Source organism: Lactuca saligna, chromosome 3 (genome assembly GCF_052625555.1).
Source record: "Lactuca saligna cultivar CGN05327 chromosome 3, ASM5262555v1, whole genome shotgun sequence".
Classification (NCBI taxonomy): Eukaryota; Viridiplantae; Streptophyta; class Magnoliopsida; order Asterales; family Asteraceae; genus Lactuca; species Lactuca saligna.
In genome coordinates, this window is record NC_136419.1 from 49,506,426 (window position 1) to 49,530,322 (window position 23,897).

The 23,897-nt window shown below is 38.0% G+C and overlaps 1 protein-coding gene and 1 long non-coding RNA gene across 4 annotated transcripts; both read left to right on the top strand.

The window, feature by feature from the left end:
* Nucleotides 1-1,376: 1,376 nt before the first annotated feature.
* LOC145036481 (uncharacterized) lies at nucleotides 1,377-7,351 on the top strand. Of its 3 annotated transcripts, none has more exons than XR_013678446.1 (4): nucleotides 1,377-1,672; nucleotides 2,111-2,925; nucleotides 3,466-3,722; nucleotides 6,828-7,351. It is a non-coding gene; the product is annotated as an uncharacterized LOC145036481 (long non-coding RNA). The 3 variants fall into 3 exon arrangements; XR_013678448.1 differs by having other exon boundaries at nucleotides 2,111-2,314; XR_013678447.1 differs by lacking the exon at nucleotides 6,828-7,351 and adding an exon at nucleotides 3,810-4,032.
* A 12,090-nt stretch (nucleotides 7,352-19,441) lies between these two features.
* LOC145036483 (uncharacterized) lies at nucleotides 19,442-21,809 on the top strand. The gene is made up of 4 exons (XM_078984940.1): nucleotides 19,442-19,659; nucleotides 20,266-20,508; nucleotides 20,591-20,624; nucleotides 21,266-21,809. The coding sequence occupies exons 1-4, from the start codon at nucleotides 19,605-19,607 to the stop codon at nucleotides 21,681-21,683; spliced, it is 750 nt and encodes a 249-aa protein (XP_078841066.1). The 5' UTR covers nucleotides 19,442-19,604; the 3' UTR covers nucleotides 21,684-21,809.
* The last annotated feature ends 2,088 nt before the right edge of the window (nucleotides 21,810-23,897 follow it).

The window sequence follows — 23,897 nt, forward strand, 5'->3', positions numbered from 1 at the left end:
TATGGGGATTCTAGTTGATCAGTTGATCAACTTTCTTGATTTCTTTCTTCGCCATCTGGCTGGAAACTTCTTGCTTCTTTCTCTCTTCCAGTTGCTTGATCTTAGTCCAAATTTCGTTGTCTTGCTTAACGGGTCTTCTGGATTGTATCCGATGCCTGTTAGAATATCACCAATATCCTTCCTACCCATCATCTCCTTTCTTTCATCATCACCTTGTTCTGGAGTCTGGTCTGCCATTGGAGTGGGAGGTTTTCAGTTAACTCAACGTCTATAATCCTATTTATCATAAATGAAGTGATCGTATAAAATCCCATGCACTTTCCTTCTAGTTTATAAAAAAGAAGTTTTATAATGAAGAAGCTATATATTATAAATACGGTGTTTTTTTTCATTTAATAATTAAAAACAAGATAATAGTTATAAAATAAATAAATTTTTTGAGCTAACATTTTATTATATATAATTACAACAAAAAGGCTATAAGGTTTGCAACATTATATAAATATATATATATATATATATATATATATATATATATATATATATATATATATAAATTCACCTTATGAACAGTGTTTCCCTTACCCGGAACTTAGCATCGAATGTGCTGGAACTCTTCATCGGTTGTGGGTTAGGATATCGGTTTGGGTAATCATAGGCTTGAGTCATATGTATTACACTCCGAATGTTTGTTGCTTCCTCCAATGGGCTTGTTTCACAACCGATTTCAAGTCGGTCTCGATTTGGGTGATCGACTGTAACACTTCGTTTTTTCGTTTAATTAATCAATAATGGAAAATAAGTATAAATACAAGCTAAATAATAATAATGATAATATAATAACAACAACAATAAACATTGTAATAATGAGTTATATTGATGAAAACAGTCTTAAGTGCTAAGCTTTTAGATTTTGGGTAGGAAGTGTCATTATGGGAATGTAGAAGGATAAAAGTGTAAATTTTGTATAAAAGAATGCATGGGGCTGATTTTGGAGGTGCATGAACCGTTTTTTTTTTTGAAGGCTTTTAAGGGGCTAAATTTCTTTAAGAGTTCTAAACCTAAAAAAAAAAAAAAAAAAAAAAAAAAAAAAAAAAAAAAAAAAAAAGGAGATGAGAAGATTAAAATGTGGTCAATGTCTACAACATGTTTTTATTTTTGGTCTTTCCAGAGAGCATGTGCATGTGTATGTATATATTTGTGTGTGAGAGATACAAGTTAGGGTGGTGGGCCCATAAGTTACTTTATATTTTTAGAAGTTATAAATTAGTAAAGAAATAAAAAATAAAAGGGTAATTCAGTTTTTTATATGGACAAAAGAACTCTTTCCCTGTAATTAAGTATATAATTAAATCTCAATGTTCTTATGAACAAAACATTCTGTTAATTATTTTTTACCGTTTCCATCTTCACACGCGTTTGCTTCTGCTCTCCCACCGTTCCCTCCGCCAATCCTTTTCTTCCGCTGAATATCACCGCTGCTTTTAATCATCTCCTTATGTCTTTCTCTAACCGTCGACTCAACGAGGTCGATTTCGAATCACCGTCGTTATCCTGCGATAGCATTGCTACCTCTCATCGCTTACTCTTCCCAATTTTATGAATACATCATTGTTTACCTCTGTATATCAAAAGAGATCGACTTAGGGTTTAATTTTGGACTTGAAGAAAGGTACGGTTAATTTGCATATGGTTTCGATTTTATTTTTCATTTCATTTGGATTTATTTCTTCCCATTGGAAGTGATGCCAAGTTTCTAGAGCTTACTATTAACTAGCTAGCTGAAGCTTTGCATAATTTACATGTTTATCCTTTTCTGTTGTTTTTCTGAACCCGAAGGATGAGGTTGTTTGAAGAAGACTCTCAAAGAGAAGTCATATATTATCATATTGGTATAAAAAGTAACTGCTTTTGTTGTTGTTTTTTCTGTCAATTGATTATGCTTTTGTTTCTTCACCAAATTTGATTGTCGGGTTGTTTTGCTGTTTATCGAATTTACAGACTTCCATTATTTAAGCACACATGTCAGTTTGTATAGTCACCCTAATTATGTTTTTCCCTTAATTGGGTGCCTTTATTTATGTCAATCCTGTTTACAAATCTTTTGCAGTTGTCTTGCTGGAGACATTTGGTGCACATGGGTAAGTGACACCTAGGTTCTGCGAAGAAGTGATAAACACCAACAACGCAAACAATCAGGCCAACAACCCTTTTTTTCGTCTTAATTTTCAGATTTGAAAGAAACTTGCATGATGCACGCCAACTGCTCGATAAAATGCTTCATTAATGTTTTTTTTTTCAAACTATTATTAAGGTAAGCTTAATTTGGGGCTCACTATTTGTTTAATGAGTACTTTTTTGCTATTTTTATGATCATGTTGTTCATGTTGATCTATGTGACAAATGATGCTAAATATTTGATAATCAGGTTAGTTCCCCATAGTTAACTTGCCTCCTTCAAAAGTTTTCACATATTCATGTATTGTTTGGTAATTTTTTCAGATATGTAAGGTTAAAGCTCCAGATCTGACCATCAGTCCTGTTTATTAGGCTGAAATTGGTGCAGTTGATTATAATAAGTTACCATTTTTAAGTCGGTATATATGTCTTACTTATGATTTTTTTTATTTGTTATTAATTGTGACATGTCCAAACCACGAAAAGAATGACAATTCAACCTACACGTCCATGGCTCGGTCATCTGAGGTTCCATGTTTCGGGTCAAACTCCCATGTTTGCCTCCTGATAAAGTTGTTGGTGGAATAGAAATACATATCATTGTCTCCTTATATTATCTTTAATCTCCGCATTTTTTTTTGTTATGAAACAATAAGTGAATGAAAAAGAAAATAAAATGGTGAAATGACTTTTCTTATGAGATTATGGTCCACAGGTTGACCCGTTATCAAGATCACCAAGTCAAACGTAAGTACACGTTAAAGCGATGAATCTTTGTTTAACTTTTGTTAAAAAGAGCATGTGAATAGGGAGGAATATGAGTATAATGATGAGTAATATGTTTTACATTGCAAGTAAATAAATTAAGGAAAAAAAGAGAATAGTAATTTTATTAAAGAATCAAAATGTCTATTTTGTTCTGTTTAGGTTTAGTTTAATGGTATATAATTTTAGTGATAAATGGTTAACTAAGAAAACGAATATTTGGAGATATTAATTTTGATTATATTTTTAAATTTAGGGATTTTTTCTTAGTATCCAAATATTGTTGAAGGTTATTTATTTTTGTTAGTTGTTTATAAAATAAATATTTTTGTTGTTTCCCTCATAACTTAATTTATTAGAAATTAATTAATCCGTTAACGAAATCGAATTTATGTTAAAAAAATATTGAAGCAATGTATTCAGTTAACTTGCTAAAACACAAGTTGGGTTAACCATGCATGAACCCAAATATAGTCTACTATAGTCGGTGAAATGTAATTGATGTAATCGAGATTCTCACAGAAACAATAAAGCAAGGTGAAGATGGAGATAAATTGCTTAAACAATATAACTCCTATAGAAGATAGTCCGGTAAAAGATAGTCTTGTACAAGATACATCTATTGAGCAAGTAGTGCCATATAAGTTCAAACTTGAAGAAAAAGAAGATATGAAGCTGCAGGATCAAAATCAGAAACCAATATGGAAGTTGATGGACTGTTTGATGAAATGGACATGTGCTTCCAACTTTCAGAAATTGGTTGCTCTAATGCTTCTGCAGTAAGTTTCCATATTTATGTAACATGGTATTTTGAGCCTTTAAAATTCAAATAATTTATCCACTCAATTTACTTTGATGATATGCAGGTTAATCATCTGCTCACTTCCAAAAATAAACAAATTTGTTTTTTTTTTTTTATCTTTTTTTATGTCATAGGTTTGGCTCATGGGTAGATTTTTCCATGTGTTAGGAAAGTTTGACAATGTGAGCATGTAACACCCTAAAATTACCGGTTAAAAATTTTATTTTTAATTTAGGTTAAAACGTAAAACATCATTACAAAACATTCATGATAATAATCCATGTCTGGAAACCGGTGACATCATAATGAGAATTCAGAGTACATCCCAGAAAATCTATAGGGCGGAAAAACAAAAGCGTATGTGTGATATGCTGCTACCGCGCCGGCTCCTTTCCCCTAGCTGAAGTGGTACCTGAAACCAAAACTGTAAACCGTAAGCACAAAGCTTAGTGAGTTCCCCATAATACCTCATACCATACAAGCATATAACAAACAACATTCAACTAGGAGTTACGGGCCTCGCCCACACTCGGGAAGATACGGGCCCTGCCCACACTTCGCTATCTGGGAGATACAGGCCTCGCCCACACTCGTGAAGATACGGGCCCTGCCCACACTTCACTATCTGGGAGATACGGGCCTAGCCCACACTCCACTCTCGGAGAGATACGGGCCTTGTCCACACTCAACCGCCAACTCATATTATACAACTATCACACAGACAACAAGTACAGACAACTCTATCATACCGTCACATATTATACTCGACTAATCCAAGAGATATGGGCTCGGCCCACACTATAGTACTAACATCTCATCTACACGGGTCGGCCTTGGTGCCTTAGACCCGTTCCTACTGGAAAGGAAACTCACCTCGAAATAGCTGCTGGTCTGTGTGGGAAGCGACTGTCTGCTGCTGCTGCTGCTCCAGAAATCCTCCGGCTGTAATTCCCACAACATACTCAATCAATCACTACTAACTGTCCTTTGGGTAAAATGACCCTTTTACCCCTGATCATGCCTTAAGTCAAAGTCAGAGCAACTTCTAGTTGCCCGACTCGCCGAGTTGGCTCTCCAACTCGTCAAGTCCATGTCCAAACGACTGACCTGGATTCTGTTTCTACTCGTCAAGTTAGGCGTTGACTCGACGAGTTCTCCATCCAAACTGATGTTCAAGTCCTTCATCCTACTCGCCGAGTTGTATGAACAAATTAGCGAGTTCATCTTCATCCGATGAACACTTATGCTGCGACTCGCCGAGTTGTATGATCAACTCGCGGAGTCTGATCTTGATCTAAGGAGATTGCCTTGAACTCGCCGAGTCAGGGCAATGACTCGCCGAGTCCCTTTATGGATGAGTTCGGCTTCCAACTCACTGAGTCACACCCTGTGACCTGCTACTCTACTCGACACAATGAAAAGGGGACAAACTCGGAGACTCGCGAGCAGACTCGCCGAGTCAGATGAATGACTCGCCGAGTCGTTACCATGCACTCACCAAATGGCTTCAAATCCACAAAATCGAGGCTTAGAATGAGGTGTAGGGATCTGAGGGTGAATGGGGGCTGGCTTGGGGCGGAAAGAGTAATTAAATAGGGTTCAAACCCCTGAAACTTAGGATTCCATCCAACTGCGGTGACTTGCCGAGTCGCCAACTTAAACGTGTCCCGGGTCCCGTCTCTACTCGGCGAGTCGGACCTATGACTCACCGAGTCCAAGGCTAAAAATGGAAAATACTCAAATAAGATTTACGTACCAGGAACCAGGTGCTACAAATCTCCCCCACTTATTTTAGACTTTGTCCTCGAAGTCTGCTGCTCGATCCTGGAACAGCTCGGGGTAATGCTCCATCATTTCTTTCACTGGCTCCCAAGTCCACTCCGAACCCTTGCGGTGCTGCCATTGCACCTTCACTAGCTCCACCCTTTTGTTCCTCAAATCCTACGACTTCCTGTCGAGGATTGCAACTGGGCGCTCAATATAATTCAGGCTGCCATCAACCTGAATATCTTCTAATGACACTACTGCTGAATCGTCCACTAGGCACTTCCGCAGCTGAGAAACATGGAAAGTGTTGTGGATCTGGCTAAGCTCGACTGGCAGATCCAGCCTATACGCCACCTTGCCCACCCGGGTTACAACCCTGAATGGCCCAATAAACCTCGGGTCCAACTTGCCCCGCTTCCTGAATCGAATAACGCCCTTCCAAAGCGACACCTTTAGAAGAACCATATCCTCAACCTGGAACTCCAGGTCGGATCGACGCTTGTCGGCGTAACTTTTCTGCCGACTCTGAGCAGTCTGAAGCCTGCTCTGAACCTGCTGGATCCTCTCGGTCGTCTTGAGCACCACCTCGGTGCTCCCCATGATTCTCTGGCCAACCTCTCCCCAGCATATCGGGGTCCTGCACCTCCGACCGTACAACATCTCAAATAAGGGACGGTCAATACTCGCGTGGTAGTTGTTGTTGTATGAGAACTCGGCCAAGGGAAGATAGGTATCCCAGCTACCACCAAAATCTAACACGCACGCCCGCAACATATCCTCCAAGGTCTGGATGGTCCGCTCGCTCTGACCATCCGTGTGCGGGTTAAAAGTTGTGCTAAAATGCAAACGAGTGCCCAACTCGTCATGAAATCCCTTCCAAAACCTGGAAGTAAAACGCACATCCCTGTCCGAGATAACCGATATTGGCACCCTGTGTCGCGCCACGATCTCTCTGATATAGATGTCGGCCAATTTCTCGGCCGACACACTCTCCTGAATCGGGATAAAGTGAGCACTCTTGGTCAATGGATCCACGATGACCCAAATCGAATCTACTCCACGCGCGGTCCTGGGAAGCTTTGTGATAAAATCCATCGTGATATCTTCCCATTTCCACAACGGGATGTCCAACGGCTGGATCTTCCCATGCGATCTCTAATGTTCGGCCTTGACCTTCCTGCAGGTCAAGCACCGCTCGACGTATGATATGTGCATATTTAGTGTGTATTAAGTGTAGTTTATTATTCATATATTAGCTAAATTGTTGCATGATATGGACAAAAGGTACTTAAAAGTGTTAAATTATGTTTTTCAGTCCAAAGATGAAGCTCGGAAGCGAAAGGAAGCAAGAGAAGCGGTTAGGAGCTCAAGAGTGGAAAGAAGAAAGAAAACACCCATAAAAGGCTTCTACTCGTCGAGTTGCCTCTTGACTCGACAAGTCTGGTCGCGGATTCAGAAAGATAAGCATTCGGAAGTCAAGATAGTTATCAGGTTACGACTAATGTGAGAGGGACTCGACGAGTCACCATATGACTCGGCGAGTCGGGATGCATATATAAAGATAACTCTACAATGCGAGAGGGAGAGAATTCTGGGAAGTTTCAGAAGTGTTTAGCTGCGAATAAGAAGCCAGAAGAACCCTAGAAGTCGACCAAAGAGGCTAGAATCCAATTCCGGGAGTAATTAAGGCGTAATTTCACCATTCTACTTAATTCTTTTGTTTTGTCAACATGATTAAGCAACTTGAACTTATTTGTTTGCTGTTATTTACCTTAGTTATGAACTAATTTCTTTAGACTTCTGTTTGGGGATACAAAGTTGACAATATGATTTGATTGATTGGTAGGATTAATTCCAAGTTGGTGATTAATTGTTATTTTAGCTTGCTAAAGAACCTTGTGTATGAATGATAATTAATTTTCTGTTAATAGGAAGATAATTGATTAGCATGAACATCTATTGATTATCAACCTCATATGATATGTGACCACTATATCATATGTCTAGGATTAATGAATATGAAACTAGGATTAATAAGGAAATTGAGTAAACTCATGTGCAAGCTTGTAAGATGACCATCGAACAAGAGGTTAATTAAGAATAACGAATTAATTAGCTATTGCAAGTCTAACTTAACCCGAATAATTAATCTAGTAAATATAATTAAGTTAAGCAACTGGCCACTGTTTGAATTAGTTTATTTGCTAAGGATTAGGGTAGTGAACACAAACTTAATCACTTGAATCGGTAACCAACGAAAGAATTAATCCATTGCACTATTACCTTAGAATCAACCATAAAGTTAACCGAGTTGAACTAAACAGAAGTTTCTTTCCCATTATTGAATCTAGTTAATTTGTTCTTTTCTAGTCTTGAATTAGTTTTAGTTACTAAGTTTCTAGTCTTGTAAAACTAGAGAAAAAACTCTTATTTGCTTAATCAACTTAGATAGAATTAGTTTTTAATTTAATTTGCCGTTCCTTGTGTTCGATACCCTGCTTATTTAGCTATACCACAACTGATAGGTTCACTGCCTTTTGTGTGTTATTTGATAATTAAAGTAGGATTAAAACTAAGTGAGTTTTACACACATCAACGTACCGTGCCACATCCCGCTTCATGCAGGGCCACCAATAATGTAGACGAAGATCCCTATACATCTTCATCGCCTCGGGATGAATAGAGAATCGGGACTTGTGCGCCTCCTCCATCAAGATCTGGCGCACGCCTCCATCAAGTGTAGTGTCAATAATCCTCGACTATTATAATCGAAGGAGGAAACCTGACCCACCACACGCTCGCTCTTCCGATGTTCCTCCTTGATAGCCTCCCGGATTCACTCCAACAGGGGAGTCACTACGGTCATCCTCATGGAAACGTCCCTGATCGGCGCCATCTTGCGGCTAAGCGCATCGGCCACCACATTGGCCTTCCCCGGGTGGTATAGGATCTCGCAATCATAATCCTTTACCACGTCCAACCACCGACGCAGCCTCATGTTCAGATTCAGCTGATCCATGAGGTACCTCAAACTCTTGTGGTCTGTGTAGATGGTACATCGAACCCCATAGAGGTAATGTCGCAAAATCTTGAGGGCAAACACCACCGCCCCCAACTCCAAATCATGTGTCGGGTAGTTCGCCTCGTGAGGCTTGAGCTGCCTCGAAGCGTAGGCAATGACATGCCCCTTTGCATCAGTACCGCGCCCAACCCTGAAATGGACGCGTCACAATAAACCACAAAATCCTCTACGCCCTCTGGCAGGGCTAAGATCGGCACCTCGCACAATCTCTGTCTCAGTGTCTCAAATGCAGTCTACTGCTCGAGTCCCCACCAAAAGACCATAGCTTTCTTCGTCAGCCGCGTTAGGGGTACGGCTATCTTGGAGAAATCCTGAATAAATCTCCGATAGTAGCCCGCTAATCCCAGGAAACTCCGAATCTCAGATGGAGACTTCGGAACCTCCCATCTCATCACAGCCTCGACCTTGGCCGGATCGACCAGAATCCCGTTCTGGTTGACAAGGTGTCCGAGAAAATGCACCTCGCGCAACCAAAACTCACACTTGGAGAACTTGGCATACAAGATCTCCCTCCTCAGGGTCTCCAACACCTCTCTCAGATGCTCCTTATGCTCCTCCTGAGTCTTGGAATAAACCAAGATGTTATCGATAAATACTATCACAGACTAATCTACCATTGGTCTGCATACGCGGTTCATGAGGTCCATGAACGCGGCACGAGCATTGGTGAGCCCAAACGGCATCACCACGAACTCATAATGGCCATAGCGCGTCCGAAATGCGGTCTTCTGCGTATCCTCCTCCCTGACCCTCATCTGATGATAACCCGAACGCAAATCAATCTTGGAGAACCAAGATGCTCCCTGAAGTTGGTCAAAGAGATCATCAATCCTCAGGAGTGGGTAACGGTTCTTCACCGTTACCTTATTCAACTCCCGATAATCTATACACATCCGGTGCGACCCGTCCTTCTTCTTCACAAACAGAACCGGGGCTCCCCAGGGTGAACTGCTCGGTCTAATGAATCCCTTGTCTAGCAGCTCCTACAGTTGCGTAGACAACTCCTGCATCTCAGGAGGAGCCAGCCGATATGGTGCCTTGGCTATCGGAGCCGCACCAGGAACAAGGTCGATCCTAAACTCCACCTGTCGCTCCGGAGGTATCCCAGGAAGCTCCTCTGGGAAAACATTTGCGAAATCTCGCACCACCGAAACCTCGCTCACAGTCGCATTACTCGCCTCCCGGGTATCCATCACATACGCGACATATCCTGCGCATCCCTGCTGAAGGTAGCGTCTAGCCCTCGCTGCTGAACATACTGCGGGTCCGCACTGTGGCCTCTCACCATGAATCACTAACTCCCCCCCACCTGGTGTCCTGACTCGCACTAGCTGCTGCGCGCAATCTATCACCACCCCATTAGGGCTCAACCAGTCCATGCCTATGATCACCTTGTTCCCACGCAACGGAATGGGAACCAAATCTACCAAGTAGCGCTCCTCGAACAAACGCAATACGCAGTCCCGAAATACCATCGATGCTCACACCGATCGATCATCAGCAATTTCTACTTCCAAAGGGCATTCCAACATGCCCGAAGACTCAGGAAACCTCCTGCTAAGCGCAAGGGACACAAACGATCGGGATGTACCCGAGTCGAACAACACCTGAACTGGGATACCATTCACATGGAACGATCCTAACACATATACATATACCGAGGCACATATCAATATCATAACATCATATAAATAAAATAGAGGGAAAGAATCATACTCGTCACCACATCGGGTGCGGCGCGCGCCTCCTTGGTAGTCAGTTGAAATGTACGGCTCCTCACTACTGGAGCCTCTGCCTTGCCCTGCCGACCATCCGTGATCCGCAGGGTCGCTGGGGCTGGCGCCTTCACTGACGCTGCAACTGTCAACTGGGGGCAATTGGCCTTCTTGTGGCCCCTCTGGTTACAGTGGAAACACAGCAACTCAGATGTCCGTATAGCCGAAACAGGAGTAGTACAATACCTGCTAACGTGCCCTGCCTTGCCGCACTTGTAGCAGCCTTCTGATCCCATCCGACATGCTCCCTCATGTGTCCTGCCGCATTTCCCGCAGCGGCCCGGTCCCCCTTGGCCTTTCGGCCTCCCATCTGATCCCCAAGACTTCTTCTCTGAAGCTCCAATCACCTACCACGCCTTTGCTTTCTTCTTCCGAATGTGATCTAAATCAATCTCCCTTTCCCTCGCCCTGGCGATCATGGACTCCAGGGTAGGGCAAGCTGAAAAGCTAACATGCTCCCGGATGTCAGCCCGAAGCATATCATGATAACGGGTCCTCCTCATATACTCGTCACCTGCATACTGGGGCACCAACAAAACCCTTTCCCGGAACTTAGCGGTGATCCCCGCCATAGTCTCAATCGTCTGCCTCATGTCCAAAAACTCCCTGGCCAGCTGCTGAAGCTCGACAGTCGGCGCAAACTCTACCCTAAACCTGGTCATAAAGTTCGACCAGGTCATAGCCTCGATAGCTGATGCTCCCAACGAGTCACCCACTGACTCCCACTAGTCTCGAGCTCGGTCCCGTAAACACCCTGTTGCATACCTCACCTTCGACCCCTCGGGGCAGAAGCTAGTCAGCTGTGCAGACTCGATGTCTGCAATCCATCATCTGGCGGCAATAGGGTCTTTCACCCCGTGGAAATCCGGCGCACCACTGCCCCTGAAGTCCTTAAAGGATAGTGTGCGAGATCCCAGCTGGCTAGATGCCATGTCTCTCCTGAACGCCCTGAGGCGATCCTCCATCAACTCGATGATCCCTTCCTTGATCGACCCGAAGATAATGGGGGTCGACTCAAGGATACCGCTGGTGATCTCAGACGCGATGAACTCGCGCAGCCTCTCATCTACCGGCTCGGAACCTGATCCCGAACCCGACCCCTCTCCTGAACTGCCAACTGCTGGCCTCGGGCGTAGTACCACCATTCTAAAATACAAGAAATAACAATTGTTAGCGATACTGATACCCCTGGAGGGATCCCACTCACTACAAGTTCCCTGGTCTTATCTTGGCCTTCCTTGGTTCGGGTACGGATCCTCTATTTTCAGTAGTACGGGCCTATACTACCTTCCACATCTATTCGTACCTTTTTCAAGGACTGCCTCAACTCCACCAGGTCCCTTCCACTACCGCTGATCACTGCTACTCTTTATCCTAGGCTTACCCTAGGAAACCCCTGACTCCACCCAACCCAGTCCTCAGCTGCTGAAGGCCTCTTGGTGATGCCAATTAACTATTACCTGAATACAATCACATGTGATGAGGCTCGGATAATCCTTCGAGTAAGGGACTCATCCCTATAACGGTTAGGACTCAAACAAGAGCTACGCAATAGAGTCAAATCCAACACTCTGAGATTATACAACCCTAATCACATGTGACTTTAACGTATTCACCTAACAGTTAACTCCCTCGATTTGAGTTTAGACACCCCCGAAGGTATGTCCGAATCCCTCAAACCAAGGCTCTGATACCAACTTGTAACACCCCAAAATTACCGGTTAAAAATTTCATTTTTAATTTAGGTTAAAACGTAAAACATCATTACAAAACATTCATCATAATAATCCATGTCTGGAAACCGGTGACATGATAATGAGAATTCAGAGTACATCCCAAAAAATCTATAGTCCGGAAAAACAAAAGCGTATGTGTGATATGCAGCTACCGTGCCGGCTCCTTTCCCCTAGCTGAAGAGGTACCTGAAACCAAAACTGTAAACCGTAAGCACAAAGCTTAGTGAGTTCCCCCATAATACCTCATACCATGCAAGCATATAACAAACAACATTCAACTAGGAGTTACGGGCCTCACCCACACTCGGGAAGATACGGGCCCTGCCCACACTTCGCTATCTGGGAGATACGGGCCACGCCTACACTCGTGAAGATACGGACCCTGCCCACACTTCACTATCTAGGAGATACGGGCCTAGCCCACACTCCACTCTCGGAGAGATACACGCCTTGCCCACACTCAACCGCCAACTCATATTATACAAGTATCACACAGACAACAAGTACAGACAACTCTATCATACCGTCACATATCATACTCGACTAATCCAAGAGATACGGGCTCGGTCCACACTCTAGTACTAACATCTCGTCTACATGGGTCGGCCTTGGTGCCTTAGACCCGTTCCTACTGGAAAGGAAACTCACCTCGAAATAGCTGCTGGTCTGTGTGAGAATCGACTGTCTGCTGCTGCTGCTGCTCCAGAAATCCTCCGGTTGTAATTCCCACAACATACTCAATCAATCACTACTAACTGTACTTTGGGTAAAATGACCCTTTTAACCCTGATCATGCCTTAAGTCAAAGTCAGAGCAACTTCCAGTTGACTCGACTCGCCGAGTTGGCTCTCTAACTCGTCGAGTCCATGTCCAAATGACTGACCTGGATTCTGTTTCTACTCGTCGAGTTAGGCATTGACTCGACGAGTTCTCCATCCAAACTGATGTTCAAGTCCTTCATCCTACTCGCCGTGTTGTATGAACAACTCGGCGAGTTCATCTTCATCCGATGAACACTTATGTTGCGACTCGCCGAGTTGTATGAACAACTCGCTGAGTCTGATCTTGATCTAAGGAGATTGCCTTGAACTCACCGAGTCAGGGCAATGACTCGCCGAGTCCCTTTATGGATGAGTTCGGCTTCCAACTCACTAAGTCACACCCCGTGACCCGCTACTCTACTCGACACAATGAAAAGGGCACAAACTCAGAGACTCGCGAGCAGACTCGTCGAGTCAGATGAACGACTCGCCGAGTCGTTACCATGCACTCACTATATACGCGATGTTGCTCGATTCCAGTCCATGCAATTCACAGATCTGGGTTCCTAGAGCATGAATAACACGTAAAGTTTCCAACTTTACGTGTAAATATTCCTCAATGAGAGTTTTAGGGTTCAAAATGCACCAAAAGAGTAGATCTAGGGTGTACAAGCAACATGGGTCCATAAAGGCAGTGGATCCAAGCTCCTGGAGCTCGATTCCACCTAGATCTAGAGGCTAATCAGCCTAAAACGAACCCTCCACATACATAAGCTTGGAAAATGGGTTAGGAAGGACTTTAATGGGGACATAAGCATGAAAACATGGGGAAAACGAGCCATACCTTAGTGAACACTCTGAAATAGCTCAAGGGTGCTTGACCTCCTCTTCTTCTTCTTGATCTCCTTTCCTACTCACTCCAAGCTTCAAGAGGATACACTAAATGGCTTCAAATCCACAAAAATGAGGCTTAGAACGAGGTGTAGGGCTCTGAGGGTGAATGGGGGCTGGCTTGGGGCGGAAAGAGTGATTAAATATGGTGCAAACCCCTGAAACTTAGGGTTTCATCCAACAGCGGTGACTCGCCGAGTCGCCAACTTAAACGTGTCCCGGGTCCCGTCTCTACTCGGCGAGTCGGACCTATGACTCGTCGAGTCCAAGGCTAAAAATGGAAAATACTCAAATAAGATTTACGTACCAGGAACCAGGTGCTACAGAGCACAAACATCTCCTGCTTTGCTTCTCTTTTTGAGATAATTACTGCTGTTGACGTGGCAATTAATTAATTTATATTTGATTGGCAGGGATACTTCCATGTATTGTTTAGCTACAATATGAGATTACTTTTGTCTTTGAATACGAACAAGATTGTGCTTCCGGCTGTAGACGATGCTAAATCCATATGGACCAAATTAGGCTTCCAAACAATAGAAACACAAGAGTTACATTTTATCATCTTAACTTATGAAACTCTATTACTTGGATAACTTTATAAAATATAAATACTTTTTCCTTTTGGGTTGGCTTGGTGACCTAAGGCGAAGATGCTCGACTATGATTACATTCAAAGGCACACAAAATGGGACACACAAAAGAATAACCTGGAGAAGACAAATATATTGCATTGTCCTAACCAAATTTAGCAGTGTACTTTTCATTCTTTTAGAACAGGAAAAGATGAAAGATTGTATTCTCTATTTCATGTCGCAGTATTTTGATATAACTTCAACTTATTAGATCCACCATCTCACCCGTGCAACGCACGGGTATCTACACTAGTTTTCATGAACTCACGAATAAAACCTATTAATTTTTTACTTTCGATAAAAACTACGAATTCAACCGACCCAAATGACCAATACTCTAATTTAAATGTTCTTTTTTGAATTTAAAAAACAAAAAAATTATTTTATTCAACAACACCAATTTTTTTTTACTATATCTATGTCTCTGTATAACAATAATGATCAATATTGTTGAATGTTTAGTTGTCATTTTGTTTTCATTTCCACCGACTAGCAACTATCTCTTACTAAGATTCTTTTTTTTTTTCCCAATGCAATCTAAATCCGTCTCTGGAACGAAGTAACCATTAGGTTGTTCGATATGGTTTTTCTTACCACGTTGTCACATAAGAATCAATGGTTCTCTTCTCTCCATCACTCCTAGAGGGGGATAATATTCATCCATGAAAGACGCCATTGTGAGGCCAAGTAAGAAGAAAAGCATATGAAAAAATAGAGGAAGAAAAAGAGAAGATGGTGTTAGGAATGTTGAGCATGCAATAGGGCTGCACACGAGACGGGGCGGTGTTCCTCAATCTTCATCATCATTGAGGGTGTCCAAGTTAGTCTCTCGACTACGTTGAAAGTCCCATACCACACAACTTTACTTGCAATTTTAGTTGACACCTAATAAAGTTTCTTTTTCTAATTGTTTTTAATAGTTAACACATGTCCGATAATCTTATTCTTAAATTTTAATATTTTGTCTAAGGATGAGCAGCGGAACAGAGTATGAGAGTATCCGCTTTCAGAACCGGAATAGTCTCGGAACCGCCGATTCTGACACTGGAACCGCCTTAATCGGTTCTGGTTCCAATTCTCATATTTTTGGAGCCGGTATCCACTGGATACCCGTTATAACATCTCGTTTAAAATAGAATAATTGACTAATAAATTCGGAACCCCGAGAAGTAATTTTATTATTATTTTATATTATTATAGCCCAAAATCAAATAATAATTATCGGGATGTTAGTTTCGGGGGTTAAAGAATAAATATTGGACTTAATATGAAAGGGTTTTGGATGGCTGGGCTAAAAGGGTAAAATTTGTACCTAGGTTGAAGAGAATTTGTCAAGCAGGGGATGCTTAGTAAATATTTCGAACTTAAATTGCAAGGATTTTCAGATGGACGGTGTAAATGGTAAAATATGGATTTGCTTTGAAAGAAAAAGGAAAAGAAGGGGCTATTCATGTTATTATGGGATTAAGTTTGAGACTCAGGTATATAACTCGTGTTATCCCCTGTCGCACCTTGCAACCCTATTGTTTATTAGATGTTGATAATATTGTTTATGTGATCCAAGCTCTTGGTTTGTGTTTTGGAGTCAAAGGGTAAAATGGAAAGGTGATGTTTCAGACTTCTTTCATGAGTTCTTGTTTTTAGTTCGACATGTGTTAAGCAACAATTAACTAGATAGAAGTGTGGGGCTCGTCAACCTTTCAGTGGATATAATGATAGCTGAAAAACAGAGTTGACACGAAGAAGTTATGGTTGTGTGAAGTTGAGGTGGATTTGGCTGAAACCGTCACCACGGAGTGGGGATCAGATCCCACGATGTGGTAATCTGTCAGGCCCAAACCCATGATTTTAGGGTCTTGAACGTATTTAAGCATAAGGTTCCATATTTTTTCGGAATTTTAGCAGCCTCCACCACCTCTAGGACCCTTTGGGAGAAACCCTAGCCTCCAGCTTCAAGATTTGAGATTTTCCTCTCTCCTCTCTCCTGTTGTGGATGTTTTTTTATGTTATTTTGATGAAGTTTGAAGATCCATAAGCTTATTTTGATGCAAGGAATAATGCTTCAAGTTTGGATCCATCAAAGACATTACATTTATGGACTATTGTAAGTATAAAGTTCCAATCTTGCTATCTAGTTCTTTAGATTTTGTCATTTGGGGTTTTTGACACTTTTGGTCTATTTTATGGGTGATCTTGGAGTTGAGTGGACTCCAACATATTTTGATCAGTTTGGAATGTTTCTTGGACCTCATGGGCTAGGAAAGTTCCAGACAAAAAAAAAAAACATTTTTTCTGACAAAAAAATAAACTTTGGATTGATATTCCAGATTTCAGACCCACATTCCGGATTCCGGAATGAAATTTCTAATTTCGAAAAAACAAAACTCTGGAATTTCGAAAACAAGTCGAAAATTTTATTAACAATTCCGGAATTTCAAGGAAAAAAAATCGTTTTTTACTTAAGTTTAACAAAACTTTAAACAAACTTAATGTGAATTATCTACGATATTAGTGCATAAAATCAACCATTTTATTGAAAAACGTTTGACATAAAACACTTCAAAATTGACATAAGGAGATATTTCTTTCAAAAAAAAATGGAAAAGGTAAAATAGAAAATAACTCTAAAATTTGAAGGTCAAATTCGAAATAGAATATTTTTTGACAAAAAAAAAACTTCAAATTATAAACAATAGTTGGGAATTAGGCATTCCAAAAAAATAATTATTTTTCATAAACCGAAAAAAATTATTATTTTCTTTGAAAAACTCTTTGGCTCCTTTATAAAAAAGATAAGAAATAATGTTTATCCTGAATAATAAACTCGACGATGGATCATATTTATTGGGCCCCACTAGAAAGGTGTAATATATTATACGCAAATTATAATTATATTTACATTAACCTTAAGTAGAAATTACACGTACGAGGAATGAGACACATGAGTATCACGTGAGGTAAGATACTTTGTATACATAATACATTCCACGCAAATAATGTTGTTTGTGATATAATCGTTGTTTGTATGAGAATCATTAGAGATTTTATTTAATTGTAATACTATCTTTTTCGTATACTATATTTCATTTCATTTAACAAAGTATTCAGTCATTTATGGTTATTTTATAGGGAAATAAAAGCACAATCATTTGTTTTATAGTATTTAGAAAAACATTTATATTTTTTATGTACAGAAAAACTCTTATATTTTCGGTTATCGTTCACACTAATCCAAATATTTATTTTTTTAAGAAAATATCAGTTGTTTTGTAACATAATATTTATCTTCTTCATTTTTAAGCTAACATGGAAACAAAAATATTTGATTTAAGACAATACGTGAAAAATATATCATTTACTTAAACAAAAATAAGTGATATTGTTTATTTTTCCATGTCAACCTAAAAACGAATAAGATAAATGTTATGTTACAAAACAACCGATAATTTGTTAAAAAAAATGAATATTTGAATGCATATGAAAGTTCATTGAAAATGGAAATTATATATATATATATATATATATATATATATATATATATATATATATATATATAATAAACAAACATATAATAATTTTTATGTTGATAGATAAATGATTATATTTTTTTACATATTTTATCTTATTTTATTTTATTTTATACTAAGTTTTTTTATTCATATAAAAAATTTTCACCTGGCAAATAATTTTTACATGAGAAATTAAATATCTTTTTAATTTTTGTTCCTATAAATTTTTCTACCAAATTAAATAATAACCTGTGTAATATTTAATACAACATATCTAATCATTTAATTAAGTTACATGCCTTGAAACTCAAGTGATACAAATCCAAGTATATACATATAATGTCGGCAAACCAACAACGGCGGCCCCATGTGGCCATGATGGGGTAGTGTAAGTGACCGTTATAGTTATATAAGTCGTAGTTTAAAAATAATTTTAAATGTTCATTTTTTATAAGGGTGGTACTTATAAAAAAACATTATTTTATTCAACAACACTGATTAATTGTAAAAATCTTTTGACTTTATCTATCACCATGTATAACAATAATTATCAATATTGTTAAATGTTTAGCTGTCATTTTGTTTTCATTGCAACCGACTAACAACAACTACCTCTCAATAAGGGTGGTTTTTTTTTTTTTTTAGCCTTTGTTAAAATGAAATTCAATCCATCTCTGGAACGAAGTTACATAGTTATTTCACCAACTTGTTACTCTAAATTAAGAATTTTTTTTAAATGCCTAACACATGTCCGGTAATCTTATTTTTATATTTTGTCCTCCATAAAATTTGAACTTTCAAATTATTGATTGATAGGAATCTTTTCAATACAGTATATGTACCTTTGTTGGTTCACATTACTTTAAATTTAAGTTATTACTTATAATATTAGCATAACTTTATCTCAAGCAATGGGGGGTTGAATTTGTGTTTGTTTTTAGGACAAAACGGGTTTTGAATCTTGAAATGCTTAATACAGGTCAAACATAAGTTTAAATAGGTAAAAAAAATATTTATCGAATGGCATTTCTGTAAAAAACAAAAAAATAAATCATGGAAGAAATATCAAATTAAAAATGGACAAATTTAAGAAACACTATAAAAAAAAAAAAAAACGATAATTTGATTTTTTTTATAACTTAAATCATTATTTACTTGATAAAATCAGTTACCAAAATGCATATATTTGTAATATTTTTCGACCAGCATATGAAAAGTCTTATGCTGATAGTGATACCAATCGCACACAAGTATATCGTATTAGATTGTTTTGGACTATTTCGTGGGAAGATGTTTTGAAATGCACTATTTTGAAAATTAGATTTGTTTTCAACTGGATTGTGTTTATGTAAACATATATATCTTGCAAATGATTTTAACAGATAAATAATAACTTAATTAAAAATAAATCATGACTTACATAAAAATAAGTAAATTTCAATGATTTTTCAGGTGAAACACTGATCTGTGGGTTTTACTGAAATTTGTTTTTTTTTTTTTTAATTATATTTGTATCATAAATTAGCCGCCTATACACGTCTACAGTCCACACACACACCGACCGTCGATCTCGTCTAGAACCCTCCATTTCCGACGTCTGTCTCTTCCCATTCTCTCTCACTAATCGCTGTGCATCCGTACTTCACAAGTAAACCTTTTAAGCAAACAAACAAGCTACTTGCTTTACCAATCTGGCTACAATCATGGCCTTTCTAGCAATTTCCATGGTGATTCTCTTGGCTATGGCTGGTTATTCAAGTAAGATTTTCATTCTTCTTGCTTCTTCTCATATGGGTTTTTGGTTTTTCACCTTTTCTTATTTTGGAATCGCGTAGATTTCCTTTTCGAGCCTTCGTTTTAACAACACTTTTGATGTCTGTATTTTTGGGGTCTTCCACAAGAAAAATCTGGCGTAGCTTGTTATCTTAACAGGATTTCTCTATTTTTCTTTCCTTTTGTCAAATGAATATCTATGAATCTATCTTTCTTCTGTTGCATTTTTCTCTATTGGGGATCTCTTAGATTTCGACATTTAGCTTTAGTTTTCATTTATATGTCTATGTTCTTTTGATTTTCTTCCCAAAAGTTAGAAATTACAGATTATTACGTATGCAACAAGATTTTTCCTTCCGTTATCTCTAATGGAGTATCTGTTCCTTTTCCTTTTTAGCTTTTTGTCGATTGGAATGTTGTTAGATTTCGTTTTGGATCCCCATTTTGCTTTAAAACGACAACTACGACTTCTAGATTTCTCTATATGGTTTCCTTCCTTCAAATCTTTTCCTGTCGATTGGATTCCTGTTAGATTTGCATTTTGATCCGTAATTTGATCCAATTTCTGTCTATTTTTCTTCTACAAAACAGATGCAGCTTATTGTGTATGCAACACTGCACTGAGTAACGACGTTCTTCAAAAGAACATTGATTATGCTTGTGGACATGGCGCCGACTGTGCTCAAATCTCTCAAAATGGGGCTTGTGCTAACCCTAATACAGTCAAGGATCATTGCAATTTCGCAGTTAATAGTTATTATCAAAAGAAAGGTCAAGTTCTAGGGAGCTGTGATTTTTCAGGCACGGCTACTGTTAGCCAAACACCCCCTTCCGGTGAGTGTCCTGTGAATTTACCATACTACCCTCTCAACATTTCTGTATTCTCATTTGTGTTGTGTTTCTTGATGATTTACAGGTGCAAATTCTGCTTGTTATTCTGGGAACCCTAGGTATGATATCTTTCCATCTTAATTGGATCATATTTCTTGATTAAATGTTACACATCATGTAAAGATCTGATTTTTAACATTTTTATACTGTTTTGAACTAATTAAGTAAACAAAAGTAAACCCTTTTTTTGCAATGGCCAAATTCATAGCTAGGCTTTAATCACTTGTACCTTAATGCATTCGGGTTTAAATCTTTTTGACAATTAGGGTTTGATGGATCCATAATCATACCCTAATAGAAATAACTGTTTGGTCAATACGAGTTGACCTTGCGATCTAATTAAGATGTTGACATTCGATACGTAAAATATTTCTTGATATGTATTGTTACTCTATATGCTCAACATTAAGTGCTACTAGGGCAACTACTTATTCTCCTTTGTATCAAAAATTATAATTCTACATTTTTTAAGTGATAAATAAGCTATTCTTTAGTGCTTCTTTCTGTTAAGACATAAGATATATTCTTAAAATTTAAACCATTGCATATGATTTTGTTCAAAGTTGATCAAATTTTCAAACCGCATGCTTATTTGTCTTTTTTCTTCTTTTTCTTTAAAGAAGATGGTTTATCTGTAATGACTAAAGATTATGATCTTGAAAGCTATTCACCATTTTTTTTTTGGTTTTTAACATTGCAGTACTTCAACTCCAACACCACCAGCAACCGGAACCGGAACCCCGACCCCAGGAACCGGAACTGGAACCCCGACACCAGGAACCGGAACTCCAGGGACCGGAACCGGAACCGGAACTCCAGGGACCGGAACCGGAACCGGAACTGGAACTCCCGGGACCGGGACCGGAACAGGAACTAGAACTCCAGGGACCGGGACCGGAACCGGAACAGGAACTGGAACTCCCGGGACCGGAACCGGAACTGGAACTGGGAGTGGCACAATGCCTGGAATCAATGTGAATCCACAGAGTGGACTTGGGCCAACAGGAACAAATGGGTTTGATGACAACAGTGGTTGTGTGTCTATTTACCAAATTACTAACATTTTCATCTTGCCAATTATTTCGGTTGTTGGGTTGATTTGGTTCAAGTTGATTTAAAGAGGGTTAGATATGAAATATGATATGTGTGGATGAGATTTTGTGGTGTAAAGCGGGTTGTTGATTTATCGTATGTATTAAATTATGTGGATTTCCTTTTATAGTATGACAAAGATGTTATCTTTATGCCTTTTTAAAAAAACATGGGAAATAAATTCCATTCACATGGGGGGGTTGGGATCTTTTGGATGGGAGACGTTTGAATTATTGTGAATTGGGGTAGTTTTGATTTATTTTTGTTGGTATCTTTGCGTTAACGATAATATGGTTTATTATAGAAAAAAAGCTTATTATAACGTTTTCCTTCTATTCTAAATTAAAGATTTAAAAAAATGCTATGCTAATATTTATATTAAAAACGTTATTGGGATTATAAATATATGGTTCTTTTCATTATTTATTAAGAAATACAGTATGTAAATTTTATTATTGTAGTTCATATCAAATTTTAAAATTGCCAACAGTCTTCGGTGTTGATTTTTTCCAACAATCAAGTTCTGTCAAACATATAAGAATATATGTTGACTTTTATCGCTTCTAATATCGACTGTTTGATAATCTCAATTCATTATTTTGTCATGTTATAATGTCGTTTATTATTAATGTTCAATCATCTTCGAGTTGAAAGAACGGTTGAGCAATAGAGGATAATAGTATTGCTCACGATTTATCCTTTGGTTGCAGAGAAACCATTAGATCAGCCGAAAAACATTTAGAAACGTTTTATCTTTGCATGTGCATGAAATGCTCACTTGGGCATCAATAGGGAGATCAAAATCTTTAATACAACTGGTGTAGTAATGATGAAGTTCCAATCATTAAAAATACATGGAATAATTATCGCATTTCAGTTGAATGTTTGGATTTTATTTGTATAGATGATTCAATATAAAAAGATCAAATTCAACGAAGATTCTCGTAATTTTCCTTTTGAACATCTTGTTCATAGACGTTATATCGCATGGTGACTAGTGACTACAAATACATTTTGTAATGGTTTAACGGTTAAGCTTATTTATTTGTTTTAAGATAAATAATTTTATTATTTATCTAAACTATTTTATAATAGTCTCCATATATATAAAATATAACTTTTGATTTGTGAAACAAATTCATTAGTACAAGTGGTAATGCACAATGTACAAACATATTAATATCTAAAGTGCAATTTTAAACTTTATATAATTGCCGTTAAAAAAAAAGCTCTATATGTCATTTGCAACCCTCTATTTTGTAAAATTATATTTTTTATCCGTTTACTTCTTAAAATATCAATTTCATTCTCACATATAACTTTCTAAAATATCATTTTTACTCTTTTGTTTTCTAGACATTCGTGTTTATCTCCGGTCTCATAGTATATATAATATGATTTTTATTCTTCTACTTTCAAAAATACATTTTTCACCCTTTTATTTTTTAAATGTTACTTTGACCCCTTAACTTTGAACTTTATAAAATGTCACTGATTTAATCAATTCTCACCAACAAAAACACGTAAAAATTCACGACAACATGCAGACTCATTTGTTGGTTTAAAATATAAAGAAAAAACATTACTCGTTTGTATGTGTGTGTCTATATATATATATATATATATATATATATATATATATATATATATATATATATATATATATATATATATATATATATATATATATATATATATATATATATATATATATATATCTTTGAATCACCATGAATTTAATATTTGACAATTAAGATGTTCTTAAATATATAATAAACCAAATATTTGGTAAAAGATGGTAAAGGTTTGAAATTTCAAAAATAAAATTAGTGAGTAAAGTAAATATCATTAATGAAAAAGTCTAAAAGTACATAATATACTAAATAAACACTCAATAAATAATGAGCTTGTAATAGAAAAACAGAATCATGTGTTCTATAGTACTAACATCTTCAAGTGTTATTTCAGTAGGACCCTAGAGGATGTCTAATTCACAATGCAATTAGTTCAGGATCGGCAATACTATCCAATAAAAATCTGATTTTTCAATAGTCAGATTTAGTATAAACTTTATTTTTACTTAAGACCATATCATAGTTGTATAGACTTTATTAAATAAAAAACCATGATTGCTATCTATCAACCTCTTCAACTATTTTATTTTATTTTATATATATATATTTTTTTATAATTATTTTTTATTCATTTATATTTTATTAGTTTTTAGTATTTTAGAAAAT